The 14,705-nt window shown below is 52.3% G+C and overlaps 1 protein-coding gene across 3 annotated transcripts in view; it reads left to right on the top strand.

Annotated features, from left to right (window-relative positions):
- MED25 (mediator complex subunit 25) overlaps positions 1–14,705 on the top strand; it is a 181,264-nt gene that overhangs the window by 147,229 nt on the left and 19,330 nt on the right. For all 3 annotated transcript variants that reach the window (XM_075329202.1, XM_075329204.1, XM_075329203.1), the window contains exons 16-18: positions 4,526–4,633; positions 4,732–4,815; positions 4,924–5,100. In XM_075329202.1, coding sequence (XP_075185317.1) covers positions 4,526–4,633; positions 4,732–4,815; positions 4,924–5,100 — 369 coding nt within the window. The remainder of the gene's footprint in view (positions 1–4,525; positions 4,634–4,731; positions 4,816–4,923; positions 5,101–14,705) is intronic.

Consider the following 14,705-nt stretch of genomic DNA (forward strand, 5'->3'; position numbering starts at 1 on the left):
GGCTCGGGCAAGCCCCAATTCTCCTCGTCCAAAGGGACTCAGAAGGAGCAAAGGAGCTCGGATTCCTGGCGGGCTCACTCACGCCCCAAGAAAGCAACCGGAGGAACCGCTTCCAAGCCGGCTGCCTCATGACTTTCGGCCTCCTCTCTCCGCATCCTCGGTCGGTGGCAGGCTCTCCCGCTTTTGCGACATTTGGCTGCCACAGGTCAAGGACCGGTGGGTAACAGACATTTTGTCTCACGGGTACAGGATAGAGTTCAGTTCTCGTCCTCGGCCTCGGTTCTTCAGAACTTCCCCACATCCCGACCGAGCAGATGCCCTTCTGCAGGCGGTGGGCTCTCTAAGAGCAGAAGGAGTGGTGATCCCTGTTCCTCTTCAGGAACAAGGACAAGGTTTTTACTCCAATCTCTTTGTGGTGCCAAAAAAGGACGGCTCATTCCGTCCTGTTCTGGACCTAAAACTGCTCAACAAGCATGTGAACGCCAGGCGGTTCCGGATGGAATCCCTCCGCTCCGTCATTGCCTCAATGTCTCAAGGAGATTTCCTGGCATCAATAGACATCAAAGATGCTTATCTCCACGTGCCGATTGCTACAGAGCACCAACGCTTTCTGCGTTTCGTGATAGGAGACGACCATCTTCAATTCGTAGCTCTGCCATTTGGTCTGGCGACAGCCCCACGGGTTTTCACCAAGGTCATGGCGGCAGTGGTAGCGATCTTGCACTCTCAGAGACACTCGGTGATCCCTTACTTGGACGATCTACTTGTCAAAGCACCCTCTCAAGAGGCATGCCAACTCAGCCTGAATGTTGCGCTGGAGACTCTCCAGGCTTTCGGGTGGATCATCAACTTTTCAAAGTCCAATCTGTCACCGACCCAATCACTAACGTATCTTGGCATGGAGTTTCATACTCTCTCAGCGATAGTGAAGCTTCCGCTGGACAAGCAGCGGTCACTACAGACAGGGGTGCAGTCTCTCCTTCAAGGTCAGTCGCACCCCTTAAGGCGCCTCATGCACTTCCTAGGGAAGATGGTGGCAGCAATGGAGGCAGTCCCGTTTGCGCAGTTTCACCTGCGCCCACTTCAGTGGGACATTCTCCGCCAATGGGACGGGAAGTCAACATCCCTGGACAGGGAAGTCTCCCTTTCCCAGACGACCAAGGACTCTTTGCAGTGGTGGCTTCTTCCCACCTCTTTATCGCAGGGAAGATCCTTCCTTCCCCCATCCTGGGCAGTGGTCACGACAGACGCGAGTCTGTCAGGGTGGGGAGCAGTTTTTCTCCACCACAGGGCTCAGGGGACGTGGACTCAGCAGGAGTCCACCCTTCAGATCAATGTTCTGGAAATCAGGGCAGTGTATCTGGCCCTACTAGCCTTCCAGCAGTGGCTGGAAGGAAAGCAGATCCGAATTCAGTCGGACAACTCCACAGCGGTGGCATACATCAACCACCAAGGAGGGACACGCAGCCGGCAAGCCTTCCAGGAAGTCCGGCGGATTCTGATGTGGGTGGAGGACAGAGCATCCACCATATCCGCGGTTCACATCCCGGGCGTGGAAAACTGGAAAGCAGACTTCCTCAGTCGCCAGGGTATGGACGCAGGGGAGTGGTCCCTTCACCCGGACGTGTTTCAGGAAATCTGTCGCCGCTGGGGGGTGCCGGACGTCGACTTAATGGCGTCTCGGCACAACAACAAGGTCCCGACCTTCATGGCGCGGTCTCGCGATCAAAGAGCTCTGGCGGTAGACGCCTTGGTGCAAGATTGGTCGCAGTTCCGGCTCCCTTACGTGTTTCCACCTCTGGCACTCTTGCCCAGAGTGCTACGCAAGATCAGATCCGATTGCAGCCGCGTCATACTCGTCGCCCCAGACTGGCCGAGGAGGTCGTGGTACCCGGATCTGTGGCATCTCACGGTCGGCCAACCGTGGGCACTACCAGACCGACCAGACTTACTGTCCCAAGGGCCGTTTTTCCATCGGAATTCTGCGGCCCTGAACCTGACTGTGTGGCCATTGAGTCCTGGATCCTAGCGTCTTCAGGATTATCCCAAGGGGTCGTTGCCACCATGAGACAGGCTAGGAAGCCCACGTCTGCTAAGATCTACCACAGAACGTGGAAGATATTCTTATCCTGGTGCTCTGCTCAGGGAGTGTCCCCCTGGCCATTTGCATTGCCTACTTTTCTTTCTTTCCTGCAATCTGGGTTAGAAAAAGGTTTGTCGCTCGGCTCCCTTAAAGGGCAAGTCTCGGCGCTATCCGTCTTTTTTCAGAAGCGTCTAGCACGACTTTCTAAGGTGCGCACGTTCCTGCAGGGGGTTTGTCATATCGTACCCCCGTACAAGCGGCCGTTAGATCCATGGGATCTGAACAGGGTACTAGTTGCCCTCCAGAAGCCGCCCTTCGAGCCTCTGAGAGATGTTTCACTTTCTCGACTATCACAGAAAGTGGCTTTTCTGGTAGCGATCACATCTCTTCGGAGAGTGTCTGAGCTAGCAGCACTGTCATCCAAGGCTCCTTTCCTGGTCTTCCACCAGGACAAGGTAGTGATGCGCCCCATTCAGGAGTTTCTCCCTAAGGTGGTATCCTCTTTTCATCTTAATCAGGATATCTCCTTGCCTTCCTTTTGTCCTCATGCAGTTCATCGGTATGAGAAGGATTTACATTTGTTAGATCTGGTGAGAGCACTCAGAATCTACATTTCCCGCACGGCGCCCCTGCGCCGGGCCGATGCACTCTTTGTCCTTGTCGCTGGTAAGCGCAAAGGGTCGCAGGCTTCCAAAGCCACCCTGGCTCGATGGATCAAAGAACCGATTCTTGAAGCCTACCGTTCTGCTGGGCTTCCGGTTCCTTCAGGGCTAAAGGCCCACTCAACCAGAGCTGTGGGTGCGTCCTGGGCATTACGACACCAGGCTACGGCTCAACAGGTGTGCCAGGCAGCTACCTGGTCGAGTCTGCACACTTTCACCAAACATTATCAGGTGCATACCTATGCTTTGGCGGACGCCAGCCTAGGTAGAAGAGTCCTGCAGGCGGCAGTTGCCTCCCCGTAGGGGAGGGCCGTCTTTGCAGCTCTAACATGAGGTATTTCTTTACCCACCCAGGGACTGCTTTTGGACGTCCCAATCGTCTGGGTCTCCCAATGGAGCGCCGAAGAAGAAGGGAATTTTGTTACTTACCGTAAATTCCTTTTCTTCTAGCTCCTATTGGGAGACCCAGCACCCGCCCTGTTGTCCTTCGGGATTTTTGGTTTTTTCGGGTACACGTTGTTCATGTTGAACGGTTTTCAGTTCTCCGATGTTACTCGGAGTGAATTTGTTTAAACCAGTTATTGGCTTTCCTCCTTCTTGCTTTAGCACTAAAACTGAGCATCCCGTGTTCCCACGGGGGGTGTATAGCCAGAAGGGGAGGGGCCTTACACTTTTTAGTGTAATGCTTTGTGTGGCCTCCGGAGGCAGTAGCTATACACCCAATCGGCTGGGTCTCCCAATAGGAGCTAGAAGAAAAGGAATTTACGGTAAGTAACAAAATTCCCTTCTTTACCACATATGGGGTATCAGCGTACTCAGGAGAAAATGCATAATAAATTGTAGGGTGCACTTTCTCTTTTCTCCCTTGTGAAAATGAAAATTTTATGGCTAAAGTAACATTTTTGTGTTTTTAAAAAAGTAAAATTTTCATTTTTTTTCCTTCCACATTGCTTTGGTTCCTGTGAAGCACCTAAAGGGTTAATAAACTTCTTGGATGTGGTTTTGAGCAGAGTGAGGGGTGCAGATTTTAGAATGGGGTCACTTTTGAGTATTTTCTGTCACCTCGGCCTCTCAGTCACTTCAAATGTAATGTAGTCCCTAAAAAAAATTATTTTGTAAATTTTGTTGGAAAAATGAGAAATCGCTGATGAACTTTGACCCCTCCTAACTTCCTAACGAAAAAAAATGTGTCAAATTGCGCTGATGTAAAGTAGACATGTGGGAAAGTTTATTTTAGTAACTATTTTGTGTGACATATCTCTCAGATTTATGGGCATAAAATTTCAAAGTTTGAAAATTGCGAAATTTTCGCAAAATTTCCAAAATTTTCACAAACGCAAAAAATATCGGCCTAAATTTACCACTGACATGAAGTCCAATATGTCACGAAAAAACAATCTTAGAATCGCCAGGATCCGTTGAAGCGTTCCAGAGTTATAACCTGTCAAAGTGACACTGGTCAGAATTGCAAAAAATGGCCCGGTCATTAGGGTGTTTTAGTGGCCGGGGGTGAAGGGGTTAAATGGCCAAAAAAACCTGCTGACAAATTCCTTTTCAAAGAGGGAAAAATCTGCTGTGAAAATCAACAGGATGGAAATGATCCGCTAATATTGTACAGTGATCTGCTGCCCACTTGCCAGACCACATGCGCCTTCTGTGAACATGCTGTTGTGCGGCTCCTGATTATACTACAGTCATTAACTATTGGATGCCAGATTAGAGGATTGATGGTCCATATCCTCCAGACAAGGTGTTATAGCTGCCGATTTTGTCTTTTTAGATGGGGGCAGCGCAGTCCATGGGCGCAGGCTCTGCCCAGCCCAACCCTCAGGCCTTCTTATCCAAGCAGCCCGTTTCTCTGCCGGTGACCCAGACTGTACCACAGCAGGTAACGTCCGTCCCCGTGCGTCCCGCCATGTGCACTGGTTTATCACAAAGCGTCGCTAACCTTGCGACTGTTCTGTTTTCGCTCCCATCATATTGCAGATGCCCGGGCAGCAGGTAACGCAAGGCATGCCGTCTGTGAGCCAGGTGACCATGATGGATGAGCAGCAGAGGTCGCAGAATCTGGTGAGCTCCCAATGGGATTTTGCAGATGTTACACGTTGCATTGTATAAAAACCGCTCCATGTGCACATGCCCCTGGGCGTCCTCGCTGACTTCAATGATTCCTTGCAGTTACAGATCAGAATGCAGCAACAGGCGCCGCAGGGTCCCAACCAAGCGTCTCAGCAGGCAGCGCAAGCTACAGTGCAAGCCCCCGGACAGCCTCAGAACCCCGCAGGAGCAATGCTGAGACCCCAAAACCCCGGGGCCAACCCCCAGCTCCGCAACCTACTGCTCAGCCAGCAGCCCGTGAGTGTCTTCTGCCGCCTGATTTAGTCTATGTAGCTCAGCCAGCCATCATTTTAAAAGGGGACCTCTCAAAATTAATTTGGGGGAACTCAGCCCCTCTAATTCCGCGTCCCAGATGGATTCTTGCACGATTTTTTTTTTTTTTACATATATAGAGATGGATAATATATAAAAAAAATGATTATATATATATATATATATATATATATATATATATATATATATATATATATATATATATATATATATATATATATATATATATATATATATATATATATATACACACTGTGTATGTATAGAGTTAGTTATCATATGAGATATATAGAGTAGAAAGATATTCTCTCTCTATATTATATATAATGTGTATGTATATATGTGTGTGTGTATATATGTATATAATATATATATATATATAACGCTGCTTTACTCACCCTCTCCAGGTCCAGCAGTGCCGCTTCAATGCTGCTCTCAGTTTGTCAAAGCAGCAACGCTGCAGTTAATCATTGAGCTTATCTGGCACTGAGCAGCTTGTGTTATCAACTCTGCTGAGATCAGCGATTGGCTGCAGCACTCTCAACGAGCTGCAAACCATCACAGCAGGACTCAGCATGGACCGTGGGAGAGTGAGTAAAGCACAGCTCTTTGAAAAACAAATTGCAGCTGGAGGAAAGGGATTTTCTTTGTCGCTCCTAATTGGGAGACCCAGACAATTGGGTGTATAGCTATGCCTCCGGAGGCCACACAAAGCACTACACCAAAAGTGTAAAGCCCCTCCCCTTCAGCCTATACACCCCCCGTACTGCTACGGGCTCATCAGTTTTTATGCTTTGTGCGAAGGAGGTCAGACATCCACGCATAGCTCCACAGCTTAGTCAGCAGCAGCTGCTGACTATGTCGGATGGAAGAAAAGGGGGCCCATAACAGGGCCCCCAGCATGCTCCCTTCTCACCCCACTCTTGTCGGCGGTGTTGTTAAGGTTGAGGTATCCATTGCGGGTACGGAGGCTGGAGCCCACATGCTGCTTTCCTTCCCCATCCCTCAATTAGGGCTCTGGGTGAAGTGGGATCCCATCGGTCTCCAGGCACAGGAGACCGTGCTCCATCCACAGCTCCTGAGGACCCTGCTGGATAGGAGCCGAGTATCGTTCAGGGACATGGCCCTGCTACTTGGAGGTACTCTGTGTCCCCGTGGGGACCGCGCACAGCAACACTCCAGCATTGCTGGGTGTGCTAGTGCACCGGGGACAGCAGCGCTGGCTGCATTTGTGCCACTATACACTTCAGCGTCGCTGAGTGTATTTGTGTAGGGGGACTGCCGCGCTGACCGCCGCTGCCATGGTTATCCCTGCGGCGCGGCTGGGACTGTTAGTGCGCCGGGGACTTCCGCGCCGACCGCGCTTATACGGCGGCCGCGCTTATAACTATAGTCCCCGGCTTCTGCGGCCTAGTCTCATTCTTTTCCCGCCCCCAGCCCTGCCAGTCAGGGGAAGGGCGGGACGCTGTACAGGTCGGCAGCACTGAGGGCTGGAGCATGCTTTGCATACTCCACCCCCCTCACTCTGCACAGTGGGGCACCAGTTCCCGCACTTTTCTGGGTCACGCCCACGGCTCCCTCCTCTCCCCAGGACGCTGGCAGCCATTCCTCTCAGCTCTGCTAACGCTGGAGAGGAGAGACAAGCTCAAAGAGACCCAGGCAGGAATTCTGGTGCCCACACAAACGCTTTGCGCAGGCGGTAAGCAGCACCTGTGGTGCTGGCCCCACTAGTGCAGAAGTGTATTTATAGTTTATATGATTATAGTCTATACTTTACACTGTAGGGTGCACTGTTGATTTGTGGCTATTTACCCTCCTGTATTGCTCAGAGGAGACAACAGCATGTCGTCCACAAATAGCAAGGGTGCCATGGCACAGACTTACTATGCTGCCTGTGCAGCATGTACGGCTATACTGCCGGCAGGTTCCACTGACCCTCATTGTGTGCAATGCTCGGCCCCTGTGGCACTTTCTCAGCCGGAGCCTCTGCTAAGGGTGGCCCAGGGAGAACCACCTGTTGACACTGTCCAGGTGACAGGGACGGAGTTTGCAGTTTTTACTGAAAGACTTTCTGAGACTATGGCTAAGATATTAGAAGCCTTGCAGTCCAGGCCGGCATCTCAAGCCAGGGGCACTGTGCAATCATTGCCCCCTGGTCCCCCTCAGTGGGAACAGCAATGTCTTCCCGGGGTGTCTCATGGATCCCAGGGTGAGGTCTCTGACACGGACCGCAGCCCCAGACCGACTAAGCGAGCTCGCTATGAAATTCCCTCGACATCATCACAATGTTCAGGGTCTCAGCGAGAGGACTCTCTGTATGATGAAGCGGAGGTAGCTGATCAGGATTCTGATCCTGAAGCCGCTCTCAACCTTGATACTCCTGATGGGGACGCCATAGTGAATGATCTTATTGCGTCCATCAATGAAATGTTGAATATTTCTCCCTCAACTCCTCCAGTGGAGGAGTCAGCTTCTCAGCAGGAGAAATTCCGTTTCAGGTTTCCCAAGCGTACAAAGAGTATGTTTCTGGACCACTCTGACTTCAGAGAGGCAGTCCAGAAACACCGAGCTTATCCAGATAAGCGTTTTTCCAAGCGCCTTAAAGATACACGTTACCCTTTTCCCCCTGACGTGGTCAAGGGTTGGACTCAGTGTCCCAAGGTGGATCCTCCAATCTCCAGACTGGCGGCTAGATCCATAGTTGCAGTGGAAGATGGAGCTTCACTCAAGGATGCCACTGACAGACAGATGGAGCTCTGGTTGAAATCCATCTATGAAGCTATCGGCGCGTCTTTTGCTCCAGCATTCGCAGCCGTATGGGCACTCCAAGCTATCTCAGCTGGTCAGGCGCAAATTGACGCACTCACACGTACGTCTGCGCCGCAGGTGGCGTCCATAACCTCTCAAACGTCGGCATTTGCGTCCTACGCTATTAATGCTGTCCTGGACTCTGCGACCCGTACGGCGGTTGCAGCCGTCAATTCGGTGGCAATACGCAGGGCCTTGTGGCTGCGGGAATCGAAGGCAGATTCGGCTTCCAAAAAGTGCTTAACTGGATTGCCATTTTCTGGCGACCGTTTGTTTGGTGAGAGATTGGATGAAATCATCAAACAATCCAAGGGAAAGGAAACATCCTTACCCCAGGCCAAACCAAAAACACCCCAACAGAGGAGGGGACAGTCGAGGTTTCGGTCCTTTCGGGGTACGGGCAGGTCCCAATTCTCCTCGTCCAAAAGGCCTCAGAAGGATCAGAGGAACTCCGACGCATGGCGGTCTAAATCACGCCCTAAAAAGACCGCCGGAGGTGCCGCTACCAAGGCGGCTTCCTCATGACTTACGGCCTCCTCACACCGCATCCTCGGTCGGTGGCAGGCTCTCCCGCTTTTGCGACACCTGGCTGCCACAAGTAAAAGACCGTTGGGTGAGAGACATTTTGTCTCACGGTTACAGGATAGAGTTCAGCTCTCGTCCTCCGACTCGATTCTTCAGAACATCTCCGCCTCCCGAGCGAGCCGAGGCTCTTCTGCAGGCGGTGGGCATTCTGAAGGCAGAAGGAGTGGTGGTCCCAGTTCCTCTTCAGCAACAGGGTCACGGTTTCTACTCCAACCTGTTTGTGGTTCCAAAGAAGGACGGGTCCTTCCGTCCTGTTTTGGACCTAAAACTGCTCAACAAACACGTAAGGACCAGGCGGTTCCGGATGGAATCCCTCCGCTCCGTCATCGCCTCAATGTCCCAAGGAGATTTCCTAGCATCGATCGATATCAAGGATGCTTATCTCCACGTACCAATTGCTCCAGAGCATCAGCGCTTCTTGCGCTTCGCCATAGGAGACGAACACCTTCAGTTCGCGGCACTGCCGTTCGGCCTGGCGACAGCCCCAAGGGTTTTCACCAAGGTCATGGCTACAGTAGTTGCGGTCCTCCACTCTCAGGGTCACTCAGTGATACCTTACTTAGACGATCTGCTGGTCAAGGCACCCTCTCAAGAGGCATGCCAACACAGCCTCAACGTTACTCTGGAGATTCTCCAGAGTTTCAGGTGGATCATCAATTTTCCAAAGTCAAATCTGACACCGGTCCAATCACTGACATATCTTGGCATGAAGTTTCATACTCTTCCAGCGATAGTGAAGCTTCCGCTGGACAAACAGCGTTCACTACACACAGGGGTACAATCTCTCCTTCAAGGTCGGTCGCACCCCTTGAGGCGCCTCATGCACTTCCTGGGGAAGATGGTGGCAGCAATGGAAGCAGTCCCTTTCGCGCAGTTTCACCTGCGTCCTCTTCAATGGGACATCCTACGCAAGTGGGACAGGAGGCCGACGTCCCTAGACAGGAACGTCTCCCTCTCTCAAGCAACCAAAGCTTCCCTTCGGTGGTGGCTTCTTCCCACCTCATTATCGAAAGGAAAATCCTTCCTACCCCCATCCTGGGCGGTGGTCACGACGGACGCGAGCCTGTCAGGGTGGGGAGCAGTTTTTCTCCACCACAGGGCTCAGGGTACGTGGACTCAGCAAGAGTCCTCACTTCAGATCAATGTTCTGGAGATCAGGGCAGTGTATCTTGCCCTAAAAGCGTTCCAGCAGTGGCTGGAAGGCAAGCAGATCCGAATTCAGTCGGACAACTCCACAGCGGTGGCTTACATCAACCACCAAGGTGGGACACGCAGTCGGCAAGCCTTCCAGGAAGTCCGGAGGATTCTGCTGTGGGTGGAAGCCACAGCATCCACCATATCCGCAGTTCACATCCCGGGCGTAGAAAACTGGGAAGCAGACTTTCTCAGTCGCCAGGGCATGGACGCAGGGGAATGGTCCCTTCACCCGGACGTGTTTCAGGAGATCTGTTGCCGCTGGGGGATGCCGGACGTCGACCTAATGGCGTCACGGCACAACAACAAGGTCCCAACATTCATGGCTCGATCTCAAGATCACAGAGCTCTGGCGGCAGACGCCTTAGTTCAGGATTGGTCGCAGTTTCAGCTTCCTTATGTGTTTCCTCCTCTGGCTCTGTTGCCCAGATAAGGGCCGACTGCCGCCGCGCCATCCTCGTCGCTCCAGACTGGCCGAGGAGGTCGTGGTACCCGGATCTGTGGCATCTCACGGTCGGCCAACCGTGGGCACTGCCAGACCGACCAGATTTGCTATCTCAAGGGCCGTTTTTCCATCTGAATTCTGCGGCCCTCAACCTGACTGTGTGGCCATTGAGTCCTGGATCCTAGCGTCTTCAGGATTATCTCAAGAGGTCATTGCCACTATGAGACAGGCTAGGAAACCAACGTCCGCCAAGATTTCCTCCCTAAGGTGGTATCCCCTTTTCATCTCAATCAGGACATCTCCTTACCCTCGTTTTGTCCTCATCCAGTTCACCAATGTGAAAAGGATTTGCACTTGTTAGATCTGGTGAGAGCACTCAGACTCTACATTTCTCGTACGGCGCCCCTGCGCCGCTCCGATGCACTCTTTGTCCTTGTCGCTGGCCAGCGTAAAGGGACACAAGCTTCCAAATCAACCCTGGCTCGGTGGATCAAGGAACCAATTCTCGAAGCTTACCGTTCCTCGGGGCTTCCGGTTCCCTCAGGACTGAAGGCCCATTCTACCAGGGCCGTGGGAGCGTCCTGGGCCTTGCGACACCAGGCTACGGCTCAGCAGGTGTGTCAGGCAGCTACCTGGTCGAGCCTGCACACTTTCACGAAACACTATCAGGTGCATACCTATGCTTCGGCAGATGCCAGCCTAGGTAGGCGAGTCCTTCAGGCGGCAGTTGCCCACCTGTAGGACGGAGCCGTTACGGCTCTATTATGAGGTATTATTTACCCACCCAGGGACTGCTTTTGGACGTCCCAATTGTCTGGGTCTCCCAATTAGGAGCGACAAAGAAGAAGGGAATTTTGTTTACTTACCGTAAATTCCTTTTCTTCTAGCTCCAATTGGGAGACCCAGCACCCGCCCCTGTTTTTGTATACACATGTTGTTCATGTTAAATGGTTTCAGTTCTCCGATATTCCTTCGGATTGAATTTACTTTAAACCAGTTTATAATTTTTTCCTCCTTCTGGCTTTTGCACCAAAACTGATGAGCCCGTAGCAGTACGGGGGGTGTATAGGCTGAAGGGGAGGGGCTTTACACTTTTGGTGTAGTGCTTTGTGTGGCCTCCGGAGGCATAGCTATACACCCAATTGTCTGGGTCTCCCAATTGGAGCTAGAAGAAAAGGAATTTACGGTAAGTAAACAAAATTCCCTTCTTCTGAAACTGTAATACCCCCCTTTTCTTTATCGTTCCTATGGGAGACCCAGACCATGGGTGTTTAGCTTCTGCCTCTGGAGGACACACAAAGTACTACACTAAAAAGTGTAGCTCCTCCCTCTGAGCTTATACACCCCCTGGAGAACCAGTCCTAGCCAGTTTATCGCTTTGTGTTCAGGAGGCATACATCCACACATGAATTCTCATCTGATTTGTTTGACTTTTGGAAAGAGTTTGAAGAAAAGCGTGTCCAAGTCTGGACTCCCGGCATGTCCCTTCTCACCCCACTGTGTCGGCGGTGTTGTTAAGGTTGATTTCCAAGGCTGGAGCCTTACATGCCACGCTCCTTCACCATCCCTCCTGGCCCTGGCTTGAAGTGGGAGCCAGCACGGTCTCCATGCCTGGCAGGAGTCCGATCTCCATCCACAGCCCCTTGAGGATCCTGTTGGACCGGAGCACTCATCCCCAGGGACCTGGCCCTGCGTCTCAGCAGCTAAGTACCTGAGACGTTTATGTGTTGGGGGGTCCCGGTTCTTTATTGTATGGGGAGAGTATGCTGCATATGATTATTTTGCCTTTTCCGGCGGGTTCTCCAGCTTTTGCCTGAGAACTGCGCCGATGGTGCCTGCTTGTCTGCCTCGCCGCTTAAATTTAGGCTCCGGCTTCGCCGGAGGCCTAGTTTCGTTTTCCTGCCCTCGCATGTCACTCATGCAGAGGGACAGGCTCGGCTCCTCCCGGCGGCCGTTCTACACAGGGGAGGGACACTCCCCACTGCTGGGGCGTCCCTCCTTCCCTGCAGGTCTCTATAGCCCTCCAGTTCCCGCTCTCCTATAGGAACGCCCCCTAGTCCCGCCCCCTCTCCTCGCTCCGGCGGCCATTTCTCACGCAGAGTTCACTCTGCTCTGGGACATTCTGCACTCTGCATCTCTGCTGAGGTGCTGCGCACTGGGGGACCGGGTTCGGGATCTGGAGGGCACACAACACCGCGCCCAGTGGTCTGGTAAGCCACAGCCGGTCTCCGGTTGTGCACCTCTGTATATTCTCCCTGGGGTTCATTCTCTGCAAAGCCCCCACTCCAGCAGCATGTCTCACACAAGGAGCAAGGTTCCAAAGCTTTATGCTGCATGCACTGCTTGTAAGCTCCTGCTGCCTGAGCCGAGCACTTATCCACACTGTGATGCCTGCTCTAACTTGGCGGTGCCACAGCCTGGAGTCTCACCCCCAGTGGTCTCTCAGGCTGCTGCTGCACCTGTGACTGAACCCCCGGCCTGGGTAGAGTCCTTTTCTAGGTCCATATCCCAGTCATTTGCTGAGTCCATGGGACTTTTGTCCAGGACTTAGATGAATATGCATCAGCCCTCCTCACAGGGTGCCTCTAATACTCTTGACAGAGGATTCCTATCCTCTGACCTCCGTCCATCAGAGCTCACAGAGGATTCATCATCAGGTCCCAGACCCCGTCCTTCTAAGAGAAGGCGCAGAGTTTCCTCCCCCTCCCCATCCCACGGCTCTGTCTCAAGAGCAGACTCGCAAGATGAGGAGGATGCCCTCACTGGGGGCTCGGAGGCTATGTATCCCATTGATTTCTCTGAGGGTGACTCAGATCTTAGTGACTTGATTGCTTCTATTAATTCTGTACTGGATCTCAATCCGCCTATATCAGAGGAGCAACCCTCTCTGGCAGAAAAGAATCAGTTTACCTCGCCTAAGAGTAAAGAGTGTGTTCTTTAATCACTCCAGTTTTCAGACCGCTGTGACCAAACCCAGGGCCTGCCCTGACAAACGCTTTCCAAAGCGTGGTTCTGATGACCGGTTTCCATTTCCACCTGAGGTGGTCAAGGAGTGGGCTCACTCCCCAAAGGTAGACCCTCCGGTGTCTAGACTCTCAGCCCGGACCGTTGTCGGTGGCTGACGGCTCCTCACTTAAGGATTCCACTGACCGTCAGATTGACCTTCTGCCCAAATCTGTGTATGAAGCTGCGGGGGCCGCGTTTTCCCCGTCTTTTGCAGCAGTGTGGGCTCTCAAAGCCATCTCTGCTTCTCTAGAGGAGATGCATTCCCTCACCAAGGAATCTATGCCTGAGATGGTTGCCTTAACCTCTCAGGCTTCAGCTTTTTCATCCTATGCCATGTCTGCCATGCTAGAGGCTGCTCACCGCACTGCGGTGGCTTCAGCTAATTCTCTTGTTATCCGCAGGATCTTGTGGCTTCGAGAGTGGAAGGCAGATGCTTCTTCCAAGAAGTTTCTTGCTGGGCTCCCTTTTGCTGGTTCACAGCTGTTTGGTGAACAGCTGGATGAAATCATTAAAGAAGCTACTGGCGGGAAGAGTACTTCCATGCCACAAACCAAGACCAGGAAACCCGCCCAGGGTAGGAATCAATCGAGGTTTCGTTCCTTTCGTTCCTCCAACTGGTCATCCTCTAAGCCTTCCGCCTCGTCCGCTAACTCCGCTAAGGATCAGAAATCCAACTGGCGCACAAAAGCGCATCCGCAGAAGTCCGCAGGAGGTTCTGCCACTAAGGCAGCCTCCTCATGACTCTCGGCCCGCTCCAGCCACGTCCTCAGTCGGTGGCAGGCTCTCACACTTTGGCGACGCTTGGTTAAAGCAAGTCTCCGATCAGTGGGTGAGAGACCTCATATCTCACGGCTACAGGATAGAGTTCTCTTCCAGCCCGCCAAACAGATTTTTTCTCTCAACTCCCCCCTGCTCCAAGGCCGCTGCCTTCTCACAGGCCGTGGCATCCTTGCAGGCAAACGGAGTGATTGTACCAGTTCCTGCTCGAGAACGGTTCAGAGGTTTTTACTCAAACCTCTTCCTAGTTCCAAAAAAGGACGGTACCTTCCGGCCCATCCTGGATCTCAAGCTTCTCAACAAGCATGTCCGGGTGCGGCATTTTTGCATGGAGTCTCTGCGATCAGTCATTGCCTCAATGACCCAAGGGGATTTCTTTGTCGCTCCATTGGGAGACCCAGACAATTGGGTGTATAGCTTCTGCCTCCGGAGGCCACACAAAGTATTACACTTTTTTAAAAAAAGTGTAACCCCTCCCCTCTGCCTATACACCCTCCCGTGGATCACGGGCTCCTCAGTTTTATTATTTGTGTGGAAGGAGGCACACATCCACTCATAGAAAGAAAAAAAAAAAAAAAAAAAAGATTTATCATACTTAGTATGACAGAAGAAAAGAGGTCCCCTATGGGGTCCCCGGCATTCTCCCTTCTCACCCCACTATGTCGGCGGTGTTGTTAAGGTTGAGGTACCCATTGAAGGTACAAAGGCTGGAGCCACATGCCGTCTCCTTCACCATCCCTTATGCGGCTCTGGG

The sequence above is a fragment of the Anomaloglossus baeobatrachus genome, chromosome 11, assembly GCF_048569485.1.
Source record: "Anomaloglossus baeobatrachus isolate aAnoBae1 chromosome 11, aAnoBae1.hap1, whole genome shotgun sequence".
Taxonomy (NCBI): Eukaryota; Metazoa; Chordata; class Amphibia; order Anura; family Aromobatidae; genus Anomaloglossus; species Anomaloglossus baeobatrachus.